Here is a 12,298-nt window from a genome sequence, read left to right on the forward strand (position 1 = left end):
CCCTCCCTCCCACTCCCCTTGTTGGTTTTTTAGACTGGCCCCTTGTTGGTTTTTTAGACTGGCCCCTTATCGACGTGCAAAGTCGCCCCCTTTAAAGTCGCCCCCTACAAAGTCGCAATCAGACACAGTCGCCCCACGACACAGTCGCCCCCTAACAAAGTCGCCCCGACACAGTCGCTTGGTAATGAACACGAGTTAGAAGATTATGCCGTGTCCAAAACCGCGACTTCGGCAACGGCTATGCTACAAACTAGATCAGTGCGTCTGCCAATGGAGGAAGAAATAACAGGGCTGTTGAAGTACAAGTTTAGGCAGATGCGCGCGGTGTCGCCGTTTCGGACACGGCATTAATTAACTGAAAGGTGTTATTTATTCGAAGTAATGCTATAACTGTATTTGTGTTCATGTATCCGTTCTGACCTGTTATCGTTGGGCTGTCTTTTGCGTTATGCGCACACGATGTAAACAACCCTTAGATACAAAGTTACTTTTTGCAAAGGCCTATTTCATATGATGGGATAATATAAAGGGCTACATTTGATATTTTTATCCAGTAAATTGTTGTGAGAAATCTTTATAGGCCCTATGTTCATTACATTTTTTGAAGTTAAATTATTTATGGACATTACGTTTATTTATTTTATTGGACATTCATCCGCTTTTTTGTCTTTAGTCGGTGCTTTTTTTTTATCCTTATTTTATGTTTTGAAGTTTAGTTATTTATGGACATTACGTTTATTTATTTGATTGGACATTCATCGGTTTTTTTTTAATCTGTAGTCAGTGCTTTTTTATCCTTATTATGTTTTTAAGTTTAATTATTTATGGACATTACGTTTATTTATTTTATTGGACATCTGTTTTTTTTTACATGGTATAAAGATGGTCATGATGGGTAACTCCCTTTGAAATATTTTTGTTTGAATTGCTGTACTTTTTTAGAAATAATTAGTAAAACAATTAGTTTTGATCCCACGAGTCGAAAACTCGATGTTTGAAAACAGCGAAAATACTTTTAGGGTTTCTGGTGATTGCAATAATATTTCTGTAAGATATGTTTTACGTTTATTTGTGAATTGATTTTCGTTTTGATGGTTTTTTTATCACAGTATATTCACAGTTTATTTTGGTGAGAAATCTTTAATTAGCCTAATGTTATGGCTTTTATTTAGTGAGGTAAGTGTAAAGATTGTGTAAGTAAATATTTGTAGAAGTTTAATTTCGTTACAACGGGAGAATTTTTGTACAAATTTGTTTTTTTTTCAATTGTAGGCCTAGGATCCCCTGTCTTGGGTCAAGTTAAAAACAACAAAACGTCCACACAAAAAAAAAAAAAAACTTTTTAACTATGGAATAACTTTTGTCAAAAATTGTGGTTTTTCAATAAGTTATCCTCAGCAAAAATGTATAAAGTCTTTAAGGATTCCCTTCAGTTGAAACAATAGCAAAAAATGCGTAGGGGGCGACTGTGTTGGGGGCGACTTTGTCGGGGGGGGCGACTGTGTTGGGGGGCGACTTTGTAGGGGGCGACATTGTGAGGGGCGAGTTTGTACACGGAGGGGGCGAGCTTGCTGGGGGCGACTTTGTAGGGGCGACTTTGCAAGGGGCGACTTTGCCAGGGGGCGAGATGACTGGCATTCTACCCACCACCTTCGTACGTACGCACGTTTTCGTCGTTACACGGATTTTCCACTAGCTGTGGTCAAAACCGAATCGTTGTGAAAAGTCTTCCCACAAAATACAAAGTAAGTGTTTAAGTTTGTTTTCGGCAGTGAACTGTTAACGTTATGCAAACAACTTACGGCATTTAATTGCTGAGTATAGTTTCAGTAAAGGTGGAGAGTCCACACTCGGTATTGTCTTATCGGAGGGATCTGAACACACGCTCTTGTCATGCTTGTGCCTGGCACTGTACTGTACTATGTATGTGGGGTCCTGCCCTGGTATGGTGGTTTGTTTGACATGATGGAATGGTGTACGTGATAGATTTTTGACTGTCTGATGGGCTGGGTCATTTTATTGTTTGTTTCAATACATGTGGTGTTTATACACAACAAGTTATTTAGCCCAGGTTGGACTCCTCCGTTGCAGGCAACGCAGTGGCACTGACTGACGTCCTACCAGGGCTAGTTATTGTTATGCTAATTAATTACCATGCAATGCAAATCAATCATGACTTATGATAATGATGTTCATAAATTATTAATATTAGTGAAGTTTGATTGATGTAGCCTGTGTAGTGTATCATATCATGCATACGTACATATCCAAAATTATGAATATATAGATATAAATAACAAGATTAAAACAACAAATGGGGCTGGCAAGTACATATCAATATCATACTTAAGTTATAAAAAAAGCGAACAATTTTATAAATGAACAATTTTAGTAATTATTTACAAACGCTTAGTAAAGTACAAAAATGTTTTATTTTTAATTAGGGAATCAATGTGTGGTGAAGAGGTTTTCAACTAGTGGTTTAATCCCAACGAGGCCTGGTTCTTGATATTATACCTCCGTGGTTTTACCGAGACAAAGTCAAGGTAAATTATCAAGAACCAGGACTCGGCGGATTTAAACCACTAGTTGAAAACCGATTCAACACACTTTGATTCCCATTCATAAATACCTTTATGATCAAAAACATCAACACTTTTTGGTCAAAAAGTAAAATAAATGCATAAATTTTAATTGTTCAATGATTTTTTCAACACAACACCCCTCCAGCTATGAAATGGTAAAGCCCTCCGCCGCCCTCGGCATAAAATACTACATTAAAAACTTCTGCAGTGATGGAATCTGTCGGGAACACAAGAAAACATTAATTTGACAGTGAGACGTCCTAAAAATCACACAAAACACTGGAAATAAATAAAGTTTATAAACTTGCTAGCTGTTTTTGACCTTAATGTTCAGGTTTGTTTTTTTCAAAATATTTTTTTTCAGATCACACAATGGCGTTCTGCTTTGAGGCTGTGACCAGCCTTTCCCGATGTTTGAGGTTTACTACCTCGTTACCCCGGCTACAAGTCAGTCATGCGAGGAGTATACAAAGTGAGCCTGCAGAGTTACCCCTGTCGCCGCCGAGCACATCTGAGAGTATGTACAACTTTGTCGTAGTCGGCGGTGGTTCGGGTGGCCTTGCCCTAGCTAGCAATCTATCCCGCAAGTACGGCAAGGGGCAGGTTGCTGTCGTTGAACCAAGTGATGTAAGAAAAGATGGCTTCTGACTTTTTTTGAAAGTTTATTTCTTAATGTAGATAGATTATTTATTTTGGTTTGACCTATATTCACCGATGTGTGTTACTTGTATACTTGTACTTTAGTAAAACCAAAATGAGTACCGGTAGTCTTTATCCCTGATGCACATTTAACATCAAAAGATAGATACGTTACTTACTTTAAACAATTTTTTTATGAGAGATCCCCTACCATCACAAGGTTGAATGGCTAGTTCGAGTAAAGGGGTTCATTTAAGATTTGGGCATCGACCAAAATCGTTGCCACCTACTCATGGGGCTGAAACAGGGTTCCCCCCTTCACAAGGACATAGGCATCTATAGGTATCATCCACTATAGGAGCATGGCAGGTAGAGTAGAATGCAGTTAACGTCCAAACTTTTTTACGATGCAATTATGGTTATTGAAATTATTTTGCTCAAAGACACATATGTCATGTATGTCACATGACTGTGATTCGTACCTGTGTACTCTGCTTCTAACATGTCTAACAACACAAGCACTTGTTGGTCCGATGAAGGCCATAATATGCATAATTTGTGAGGACCTTTGGATTGGACATTAAACCAAAGGTCCTGTGTACTACATTTGTACATGTAGGATCAGTAGTGCACGGAACAAGGGGAAGAGCAGGGGTTAAACCCAGTTTTTCTGGTTCTTGTAACAGGTTTTTTTTCATCAGGCTCGCAAGCTACAGCGATTGGATTCACTAATGAGGCATTCTTGGTTTCATTATCACAAATAAATGAAACAGAAATTTGAAAATATATTAGGTAACCATTAATGACTAAAATAATAACCCAGTATTTGTAGGGCACACTTTCTCTTCTAATCAAATAATTCTCAGATGTGTTAATATACGTAGCCCAATCTGAAAAGATTTGTTTTAAGAAATTCTTGGAAGTAGGAATTGCCATGTTTGTCTCATTTGTTTTGTATTCAATTCACATTTATTTCCATACTGTCACACACAGCATTACATAATGCAAATACAATGTCATAGTGAACATGTTTAGGCAGAGGTATTCACCTTTTACCTTGTATCAACAAATATTCTATTCCAGGAGCATTTTTATCAGCCCCTGTGGACACTTGTAGGAGGCGGTCAAAAGAAGAAAGAGCAATCCCGTAAACTCATGAAGGACGTGATGCCCGGAGCGTGTGATTGGATCAAGGACAAGGCAGTCAAATTTGACCCCGAGAACAACAGCCTGACGACGGCTGAGGGGAAGACAGTGCAGTACAATTACCTAGTTGTGGCTATGGGAATGCAGCTGAACTTTGATAAGGTAGTTCATTCAAATTGTGTAAACTTTCACGAGAAATCCTGCAAGGATCCAGACTTGAGTAACTTTTAAAGGACTGTATACTCGGTACTTTCCCGAGTTCTGTGAAAAACACTAACTGTAGGCATTTTACTCAGGTGGGATTTGAACCCTTGTCCTTTGCTATTCTAGAGCAGTGTCATACCAACTAGACCACCGAGATTGCCCAAAGCAGTGTCATACCAACTAGGACCACCGAGATTGCCCAAAGCAGTGTCATACCAAGGACCAACAAGAATCCTAGAGGCAGATTCGAAATGCTTCCTAGCTACTGGGCAATCTTGGTGGTCCTAGTTGGTATGACACTGCTCTAGAATTGCTTAGGTCGTGGGTTTGAACCCCACCCAAGTAATATGCCTGTGATATTTTTCACAGAGCTTGTAGGTGTATGTGGGTAAAAAACTAAACTAATATAGAAACTACTTGTTGTTTCATCTATGATGCATTAATTTTGTTTTCAGTAATTTTAAGTTGGAGATAGTCTTACTGTACTTCAAAAACTGTTATATGTACTTCTTCTACTGATTAGTTCTTTTTGTCTTTGTTCAAACTCAATTTGACTATTTAGTTTTAACTGTATTTGGTTTGTTGATGTTTAAACTGAAACACAATCTCGTTTTATCGGATCAGCTGAAGGGGCTAGTGGAGGCACTCGAGCACGACCCACAAGTGTGCTGCAATTACTCCTACCACACAGTTGACAAGACCTTTCAGGCGATGCAGAATTTCAAGAGCGGCAATGCCATATTCACGTTCCCCAACACCCCCGTCAAGTGCGCTGGTGCACCGCAGAAGATCATGTACTTGGCTGAAGAATACTTCAGGGAGGTTCGTAGTGTTATACCTTCTTTTTTAAATGTATTTGGCATGTTGCAGCCAAGCGGTTAAGATTCATGAGTTATGTGCTTTTATTGTTCCTCTCCTAACTAAATACATTTTTGTGTCTACTGTCTTCATGTCAATGCATTTATTGTTGTATCTACTGTCTTTATGCTATGCATTTTTACTGTTCAATCTACTGTATTTATGTCAACGTTTTACTGTTTGGGAAGTGCTGTAAGGGTCTTGTGTTTTTTCACATTTTTGGATTGTTGTCCTTGCATTTTACTAGTTGTTAGCTTTTTAATAAGTGTTGAATTATTTCGCTTGTTATGCGCTTGTGTACATTTTATGGGATGGGCGCAGTATAAATCAATAAATTGTTATTATTTTTATTATTCTTTCCCACAGAATGACAAGCGAGATGGTGCCAACGTCATGTACTTCTCACCGCTGGGGGCAATTTTCAGCGCTCCAAAGTACGCCGCTGTCATGAACAGAATCTGCAAGGAGCGAGGGATCCAGGTCAACTTGAAACACAATCTTGTGGAGATCAAGCCGGACACCAGGGAAGCCGTCTTTGCGAACTTGAACACTGATCCCAATGAGCTAATCACAGTACCTGTGAGTAATATGCATAGTATCTCAAAACTTATCTTATGTCACAGGTTTTCAATGACTAATTTTGTCGTGTCTGGTTTTTTTTTTTTTTTTTTTTTTTTTTGTGTTTTGTTTTTGGTTTTACTGCGCCTTGAACACCCAGCAGGGTAGATATGTGGGCATTACAAGTCTTATTATTTATTTTTATTTTATAAAACAACTAACTGTGAAAACATTGACTCAATTGGTCATCGAAGTTGCAAGAGATTAATGGACAAGGGGTATGTGTTTTCAGATGCATAATTTGAGTGAACAATTACCTCTGTACTTCAGAGGGAGCCGTTTCTCACAATGTTTCACACTATCAACAGCTCTCCATTGCTTGTTACCAAGTAATAAGTTTTGATGCTAACAATTATTCTGAGTAATTACCAATAGTGTCCAGTATCCATAACAGATCATTGCTGCTTACTGTTTCAAAATAGAGCAGCCGCGGGGAAAATTTACATGCTGGACCCACTGGGTGCAGTCGGAAGGGAGATTGTATTGCAGGTATAACTATGATATGTTTTGTTATGTTTTGTAACACAGCCCCTTTGACTTTGTGAATGCATTCTATGTACAGCGCTACTTAACAAAAAAAGTTTTAATTATTAATTGCCTATTAAAAGATTTTTATTTTGTGTTCTGTGCTAGTATGCAATGCTGCATGTACCACCACCGATGGGACCCCCGGATATCCTGAAAGCCAGTCCCCTGGCCGGACCCTCTGGCTTCCTTAGTGTGAGCAAGGACACCGGGCAACATACTAAATACCCTAATGTCTTTGGTATCGGTGACTGTACGGACTTCCCAACATCCAAGACTGCGGCAGCTATCGGTAAATATTGTTTGTCTGTTTGTTTTATAATAATAATAATAATGATAATAATAATATAGCGCTTTGTACACCATGTCTCAAAACACTTCCAACATTATTACCCTGATCACTGGGTCATTTCATTCCTTAAACCATTTCAGCTCCCTGTGGAGTATACAGCCTGTGCCACCACATATATGTAGCACACTAAGCTAAATCAACCACAAGAACCATCTCTGCCCATACAGGTACTCATTAACCCCTGGGTGGAGAGAAGCAATTATAGTAAAGTGTCTTGCAAAGGGACCCAATGTCACGACCAGGATTCGAACTCACATTCTGCTCAACAGAAACACCAGAGCTTCAGTTCGATGCTCACATCCGCTCAGCCATGTTTTGTCTGAATGATTATGGCCTACAACTATAAAAGACCCCCAAAAAGTGCTATAATGTTAACAGAATGTTATTAACTCATCTGATTCGGTTTTGGTTTTTGTACTTTCTTCCAGCTGGACAATCAGGCATCCTGTTGAAGACCATTAACGCTGTGGTCAGTGGTCTGACTCCGTATGCAAAGGTAATGACTAGATTCAAGGGAAACATTTATTTCATACTGACCCTAAAATAAGAGAGATACATTGTAGAGAAGCAAATGGTTAAAGGGCAACACGTTGCCTTGGATTTGCCTTGGATCAGACGAGTTGGTCTATAAAAAACGTTTGAAATCGTTTGTTATGAAATGCATATGGTTAGAAAGATGTTTTAAAAGTAGAGTATAATGATCCACACAAGTATCACTCGAAATTGAACAGTTTTCCTTTCACGTCGCAAACTAACGCGGTCGGCCATTTATGGGAGTCAAAAATTTGACTCACATAAATGGCGGACCGTGTTAGTCGACGAGTCAACAAGAAAACCACGCAATTTCGAGGCATGTTTGTGTAGATCATTGTATCATACTTTTACAACATCTTTCTACCCATAAATATGTATTTTATAACAAACGGTTACAGAAGGCTTTTCAAAGACTAACTCGACCGATCCAAGGCAACATCTTCCTTTAATCAATACATGTACAATCAGTGCTGTTTTACTAAACAAATTTCTTCTCTACTCTCAACTAGTACAATGGTTACACATCTTGTCCTCTTGTCACTGGACGTCGATCATGCGTCTTGGCTGAGTTTGACTACACCCTAGAGCCTTTGGAGACATTTCCAGTGGATCAGAGTGTAGAGAGAAGGACTGCCTACCACATGAAGGCTGATCTTTTGCCGACCATGTATTGGAATGGACTCATAAAGTAAGTCAAGTGCAATGCTTGCCATGAATCACGCAGTTACATTTTTATTTTATTTTTTTACTTTTATGCAAGTCGCCAGACACACAAGGCCTGAAGGCCACTTCAAGGTGTGGGCTACAATTATTTTTGTCCAGAGGTCGTTGCCACCTACTCCTAGGGCTGAAACAGGGTTACCCCTTTTACAGTCCATACGGATGTAGGCTTGGGTATCATCAGTCCGAAGCCTGGCCGGTAGAGCAGAAAGCACTACCTCCCCAATTTTATGTAGCAAGTGCCACGACCAGGATTTGAACCCACACTCTGCTGATCAAACACCAGAGCTTGAAAACACGCCACAAAATCTATTAACATCTATTCATCCATACAGCTACACACAAACCATGTACTTGTCAAAGCCTGTTCAGAATCTAGACTAGGGTGCGCTTCTGACTGTGGACGGTTTGTGTACCCATTGGGTGCCAAAATACATAAATTAATACACAAAACATGACGCTGGATGCCTACTCGCGTCTGAATCTGGCCTCCTTAAACATGCTTAGAAAATCAAATGCCATTTTATAAGACCGCTGTGGTGTGTTGCGTAAGAGTTTAGTTTGTTTCATAACTAGTATTGCTGTCCTCCAAAGCAAGTGAATTAACTGTAACCTTTGTCAAACTGCGTTTATAACTTTTATACTGTTTTTAAAAACTGTTTACAATTCATTGTAAAAGTTCATAGGCGAAGGGAATTATCTGACAAATATTTCTTGTTTCCACAGGGGAATTTGGCATGGACCTGGGATGTTCAGGAAGCTCCTACATTTAGGATTTTCAAAGTAATGCTGAAGGCACAGAATAATTTGAGCCTTTCCACTGAGCAACACCATATGAACGCCATTGTAACCCTTGGAAACACCATGGTAACACGATTGTAACACCATGGGAACTCCATAAGCCTTTTTGAGGTATGGTGGACGTGATACGCGCTCGTCACACGCCGCGACTGATGCCACGCTCACCATGTTGGTGGTCGTTACGTTTACGTGTAAACGCCCGATCGCCTAAAATGCGCACTTCACGGAATAACATATGTTCTATTTCTATGGTCAATACGCACAAGTTTACCACAACTTTGCAGTGTTGTAGCATTGTGTCCGCCATACCTCAAAAAGGCTTATTGAAACACCATTGTAACACCATGGAAACACCATTGTAACACCATGGATCAGGTTGACTCAGTGGTTTTTTTTCCTGCAGGTCACCTCAGTGGACACCGGTTTGAATCACACCTCAGACCGGAGCCTCCTCTGTGGTTTGGGTTTACAGCCCCTACTAGATGTTTTTTCGGGTCGTAACTATTATTTGTTTCGGTCATTGCCCAGTGATCAACAGACGGCAAGTTTAACCAAAACAGTTAGTGGTTACTCACCGCGAAAACTTGCCCCTGATTGCATAGGTTTTCCCCACTTTGGGGTTAACTTATCCTCCCACATCTATCCTTTTATTGGTGCCAATTGTGCTGTTGGATGTGTAATAAAATTAAATAAAAATACCCAATCTATAGGTAGGGCAACATCATGAAATCACCAGGCCCCAATTCCATGGCTCTGCTTACTGCAAATTCTGCATTCAAGATAACCATTATATGCTTGCATAGCAAGCGACCAATTTCTGCGCTAGCTGTGTAGGGGTAGAGTGCCTTGTAACGTGGAGTACGCCTGTGCACTAGCCAAAATTTTCCCGCTTACCTGTGCATTTTGCTTGACATAAGTGGAAAATTCACAGCGTCCACAAGTGTGTCTTTGCTTATAATGCTAAGAAGAGCCATTAAAGGCAGTGGACACTTTTGGTAATTACTCAAAATAATTATAAGCACAAAACCTTACTTGGTAACAAGTAATGGGGAGAGGTTGATGGTATAAAACATTGTGGTATAAAACTTCGTGTGACAACGGCTCCCTCTGAAGTGACATAGTTTTTGAGAAAGAAGTAATTTTCCACAAATTTGATTTCGAGACCTCAAGTTTAGAATTTGAGGTCTCGAAATCGAGCATCTGAAAGCACACAACTTCGTGTGACAAGGTTGTTTTTTTCTTTCATTATTATCTCGCAACTTCGACGACCGATTGAGCTCAAATTTCCACAGGTTGGTTATTTTACGTATATGTTGAGGTACACCAAGTGAAAAGACTGGTCTTTGACAATTACCAATAGTGTCCACTGTCTTTAAATTGGGCCCTGATTTCACAAAGAGCAAAAATTGCTCATATGGGTATCAATCTTAATTGCAAATCAAAGTGTGATGTCCGATGCAAATCACTATGGCAACATTGACATCATATTGAATCTCAGCTTTTTGAAATTGAGCCTTTCGTAAACTTTATGATTAAATATTTAGTATGTGGATTCCAAATTCATGTGTTTGTTATCAAGAGTGCAGTCAAACAGAAACATCAATGAAATTGATTAAATGTTTCTTTTATAATATAGCCAGAAAATGTATTTTCTTAATAAAAAAATTATGTATAAAAAGTTTGAAATTACTTATAGTAACTATTGCATGGAGATGAATGTAAGGTTTTGTTTGTCCAATACTCAATCATTTTTGCATCATGTGGTTTCCAGGGTTTGTCCTTAAGTTTTTCACTGACCAGCTGTCGATTTTTAAGTACATGTAGCTATGCATTAAACTATGCCTTACCATATTAAGGGTTACCAGCCAAATTACCATGACAGTTTACACTGTCTGTGACTGGTAACCTGCTTATTTTTTACATTCATGTAGCAGGAAATATTGAGCACAATATTTTGTTTCTTACATCGCTGATCTGTAGAGCAACGTTCGTTTGTGTTGGGAACGTTTTATGTCATACTTATTTTATGCAGAGTGAACGTATCAGAATTTTCATTATGCAGCTTAAAATAAGTTGAAAATTTATTTGATACATTTTCTCTGCAATAACATTTTAAATGTAGATGAACAGTTGCAGAGTTATTTTCAAGCATTTGCACTGTCCAATCATTGAGGATAATTAGGGTTAAAATAAAAGGTCATTCAATAAAAATGATGTAATCCTCAGTTGTGAAGCAGACCACTGAGGAAAGTAAGCAGATGATGCATCAGGTTTTCATGCTTCAGTTGTTTGCTTTTATATTTAGAAAATAGTGTCTATGAAATTAGTGAATAATTGAACAGTACTATTTTATAAGATTTTGAAATAAATTCTCATAAATTTATGATTGCTTGGAATGTTTTTTTTTTAACTGTATGTTTTACAGTAGAGTGAAAGAAAGTGGTGGGGTGACCGAGCGGAAAAGAGCACCGAACTCGAGCTATGGTGTTTCTGCTCAGCAGAGTGTGGGTTCGAGTCCCAGTCATGACAGTCGTGTCCCTCAGCTACAATTGCATCTCTCTACCCAGCCTAAGGGTAAATAAGATCGTTCTTGTGATTGATTTAGGTTAGTAAAGCATATTTGTTGCACAGGCTGTATACTCCCCAGGTAAGGTTCGTAGACTAAAGGAGAAACTGGACAACTCGCCCACAATTGTTTGGGTCATCTAAAATGTATTTTGACATTTGAAAGTTTGTTAAAAAAAGAACAAAAAGAGAGACAAATCACTGCACAATCCAACAAAGTTATACCGTACATATGATATATTTACATATACTTGGAATAATACAGCTTCATATTCTATGACATAATAAACTTACACCATTTATAAAAGACAAACAAACTATGATTAATAATGCAGACACAACTTCCATTTCCCCCCAGGAGTTGATTGCTTGAACAGGAAAACAAATAAAGACTATTGGGTCTTTCATTTGACTCGTCGTCTTTGAGTGGTCCCAGCAGCTCTATAATTCCGGCCAAACATGCCAAAATGCTTGCGCCACCCATTTGCAACTCTCCCCTATCCCGGGTTCAATGTTGATGGGAGCACAGATTGCACAATAAGGGCCAACATTGAAAGGGGGCATGGGGCCTTGGTGCGGGGCCAAACGAGTTATGGCCGAGATTGTAGTTAAAGACAGTGGCCACTATTGGTAATTGTCAAACACCAGTGTTCTCACTTAGTCAATCTCAACATATGCATAAAATAGCAAACCTGTGAAAATTTGAGCTCAATTGGTCGTCGAAGTTGCAAGATAATAATGAAAGAAGAAA

The 12,298-nt window shown here is 38.9% G+C and overlaps 1 protein-coding gene across 1 annotated transcript; it reads left to right on the forward strand.

Annotated features, from left to right (window-relative positions):
- Nucleotides 1-1,637: 1,637 nt before the first annotated feature.
- Nucleotides 1,638-11,365, forward strand: LOC139936963 (sulfide:quinone oxidoreductase, mitochondrial-like). The gene is made up of 9 exons (XM_071931838.1): nt 1,638-1,745; nt 2,950-3,212; nt 4,308-4,532; nt 5,199-5,396; nt 5,799-6,011; nt 6,684-6,867; nt 7,356-7,423; nt 7,971-8,149; nt 8,908-11,365. Exons 2-9 carry the CDS (start codon nt 2,958-2,960, stop codon nt 8,966-8,968), a joined length of 1,383 nt encoding a protein of 460 aa, XP_071787939.1. The 5' UTR covers nt 1,638-1,745; nt 2,950-2,957; the 3' UTR covers nt 8,969-11,365.
- The last annotated feature ends 933 nt before the right edge of the window (nt 11,366-12,298 follow it).

This window comes from Asterias amurensis, chromosome 5 (genome assembly GCF_032118995.1).
Source record: "Asterias amurensis chromosome 5, ASM3211899v1".
Classification (NCBI taxonomy): Eukaryota; Metazoa; Echinodermata; class Asteroidea; order Forcipulatida; family Asteriidae; genus Asterias; species Asterias amurensis.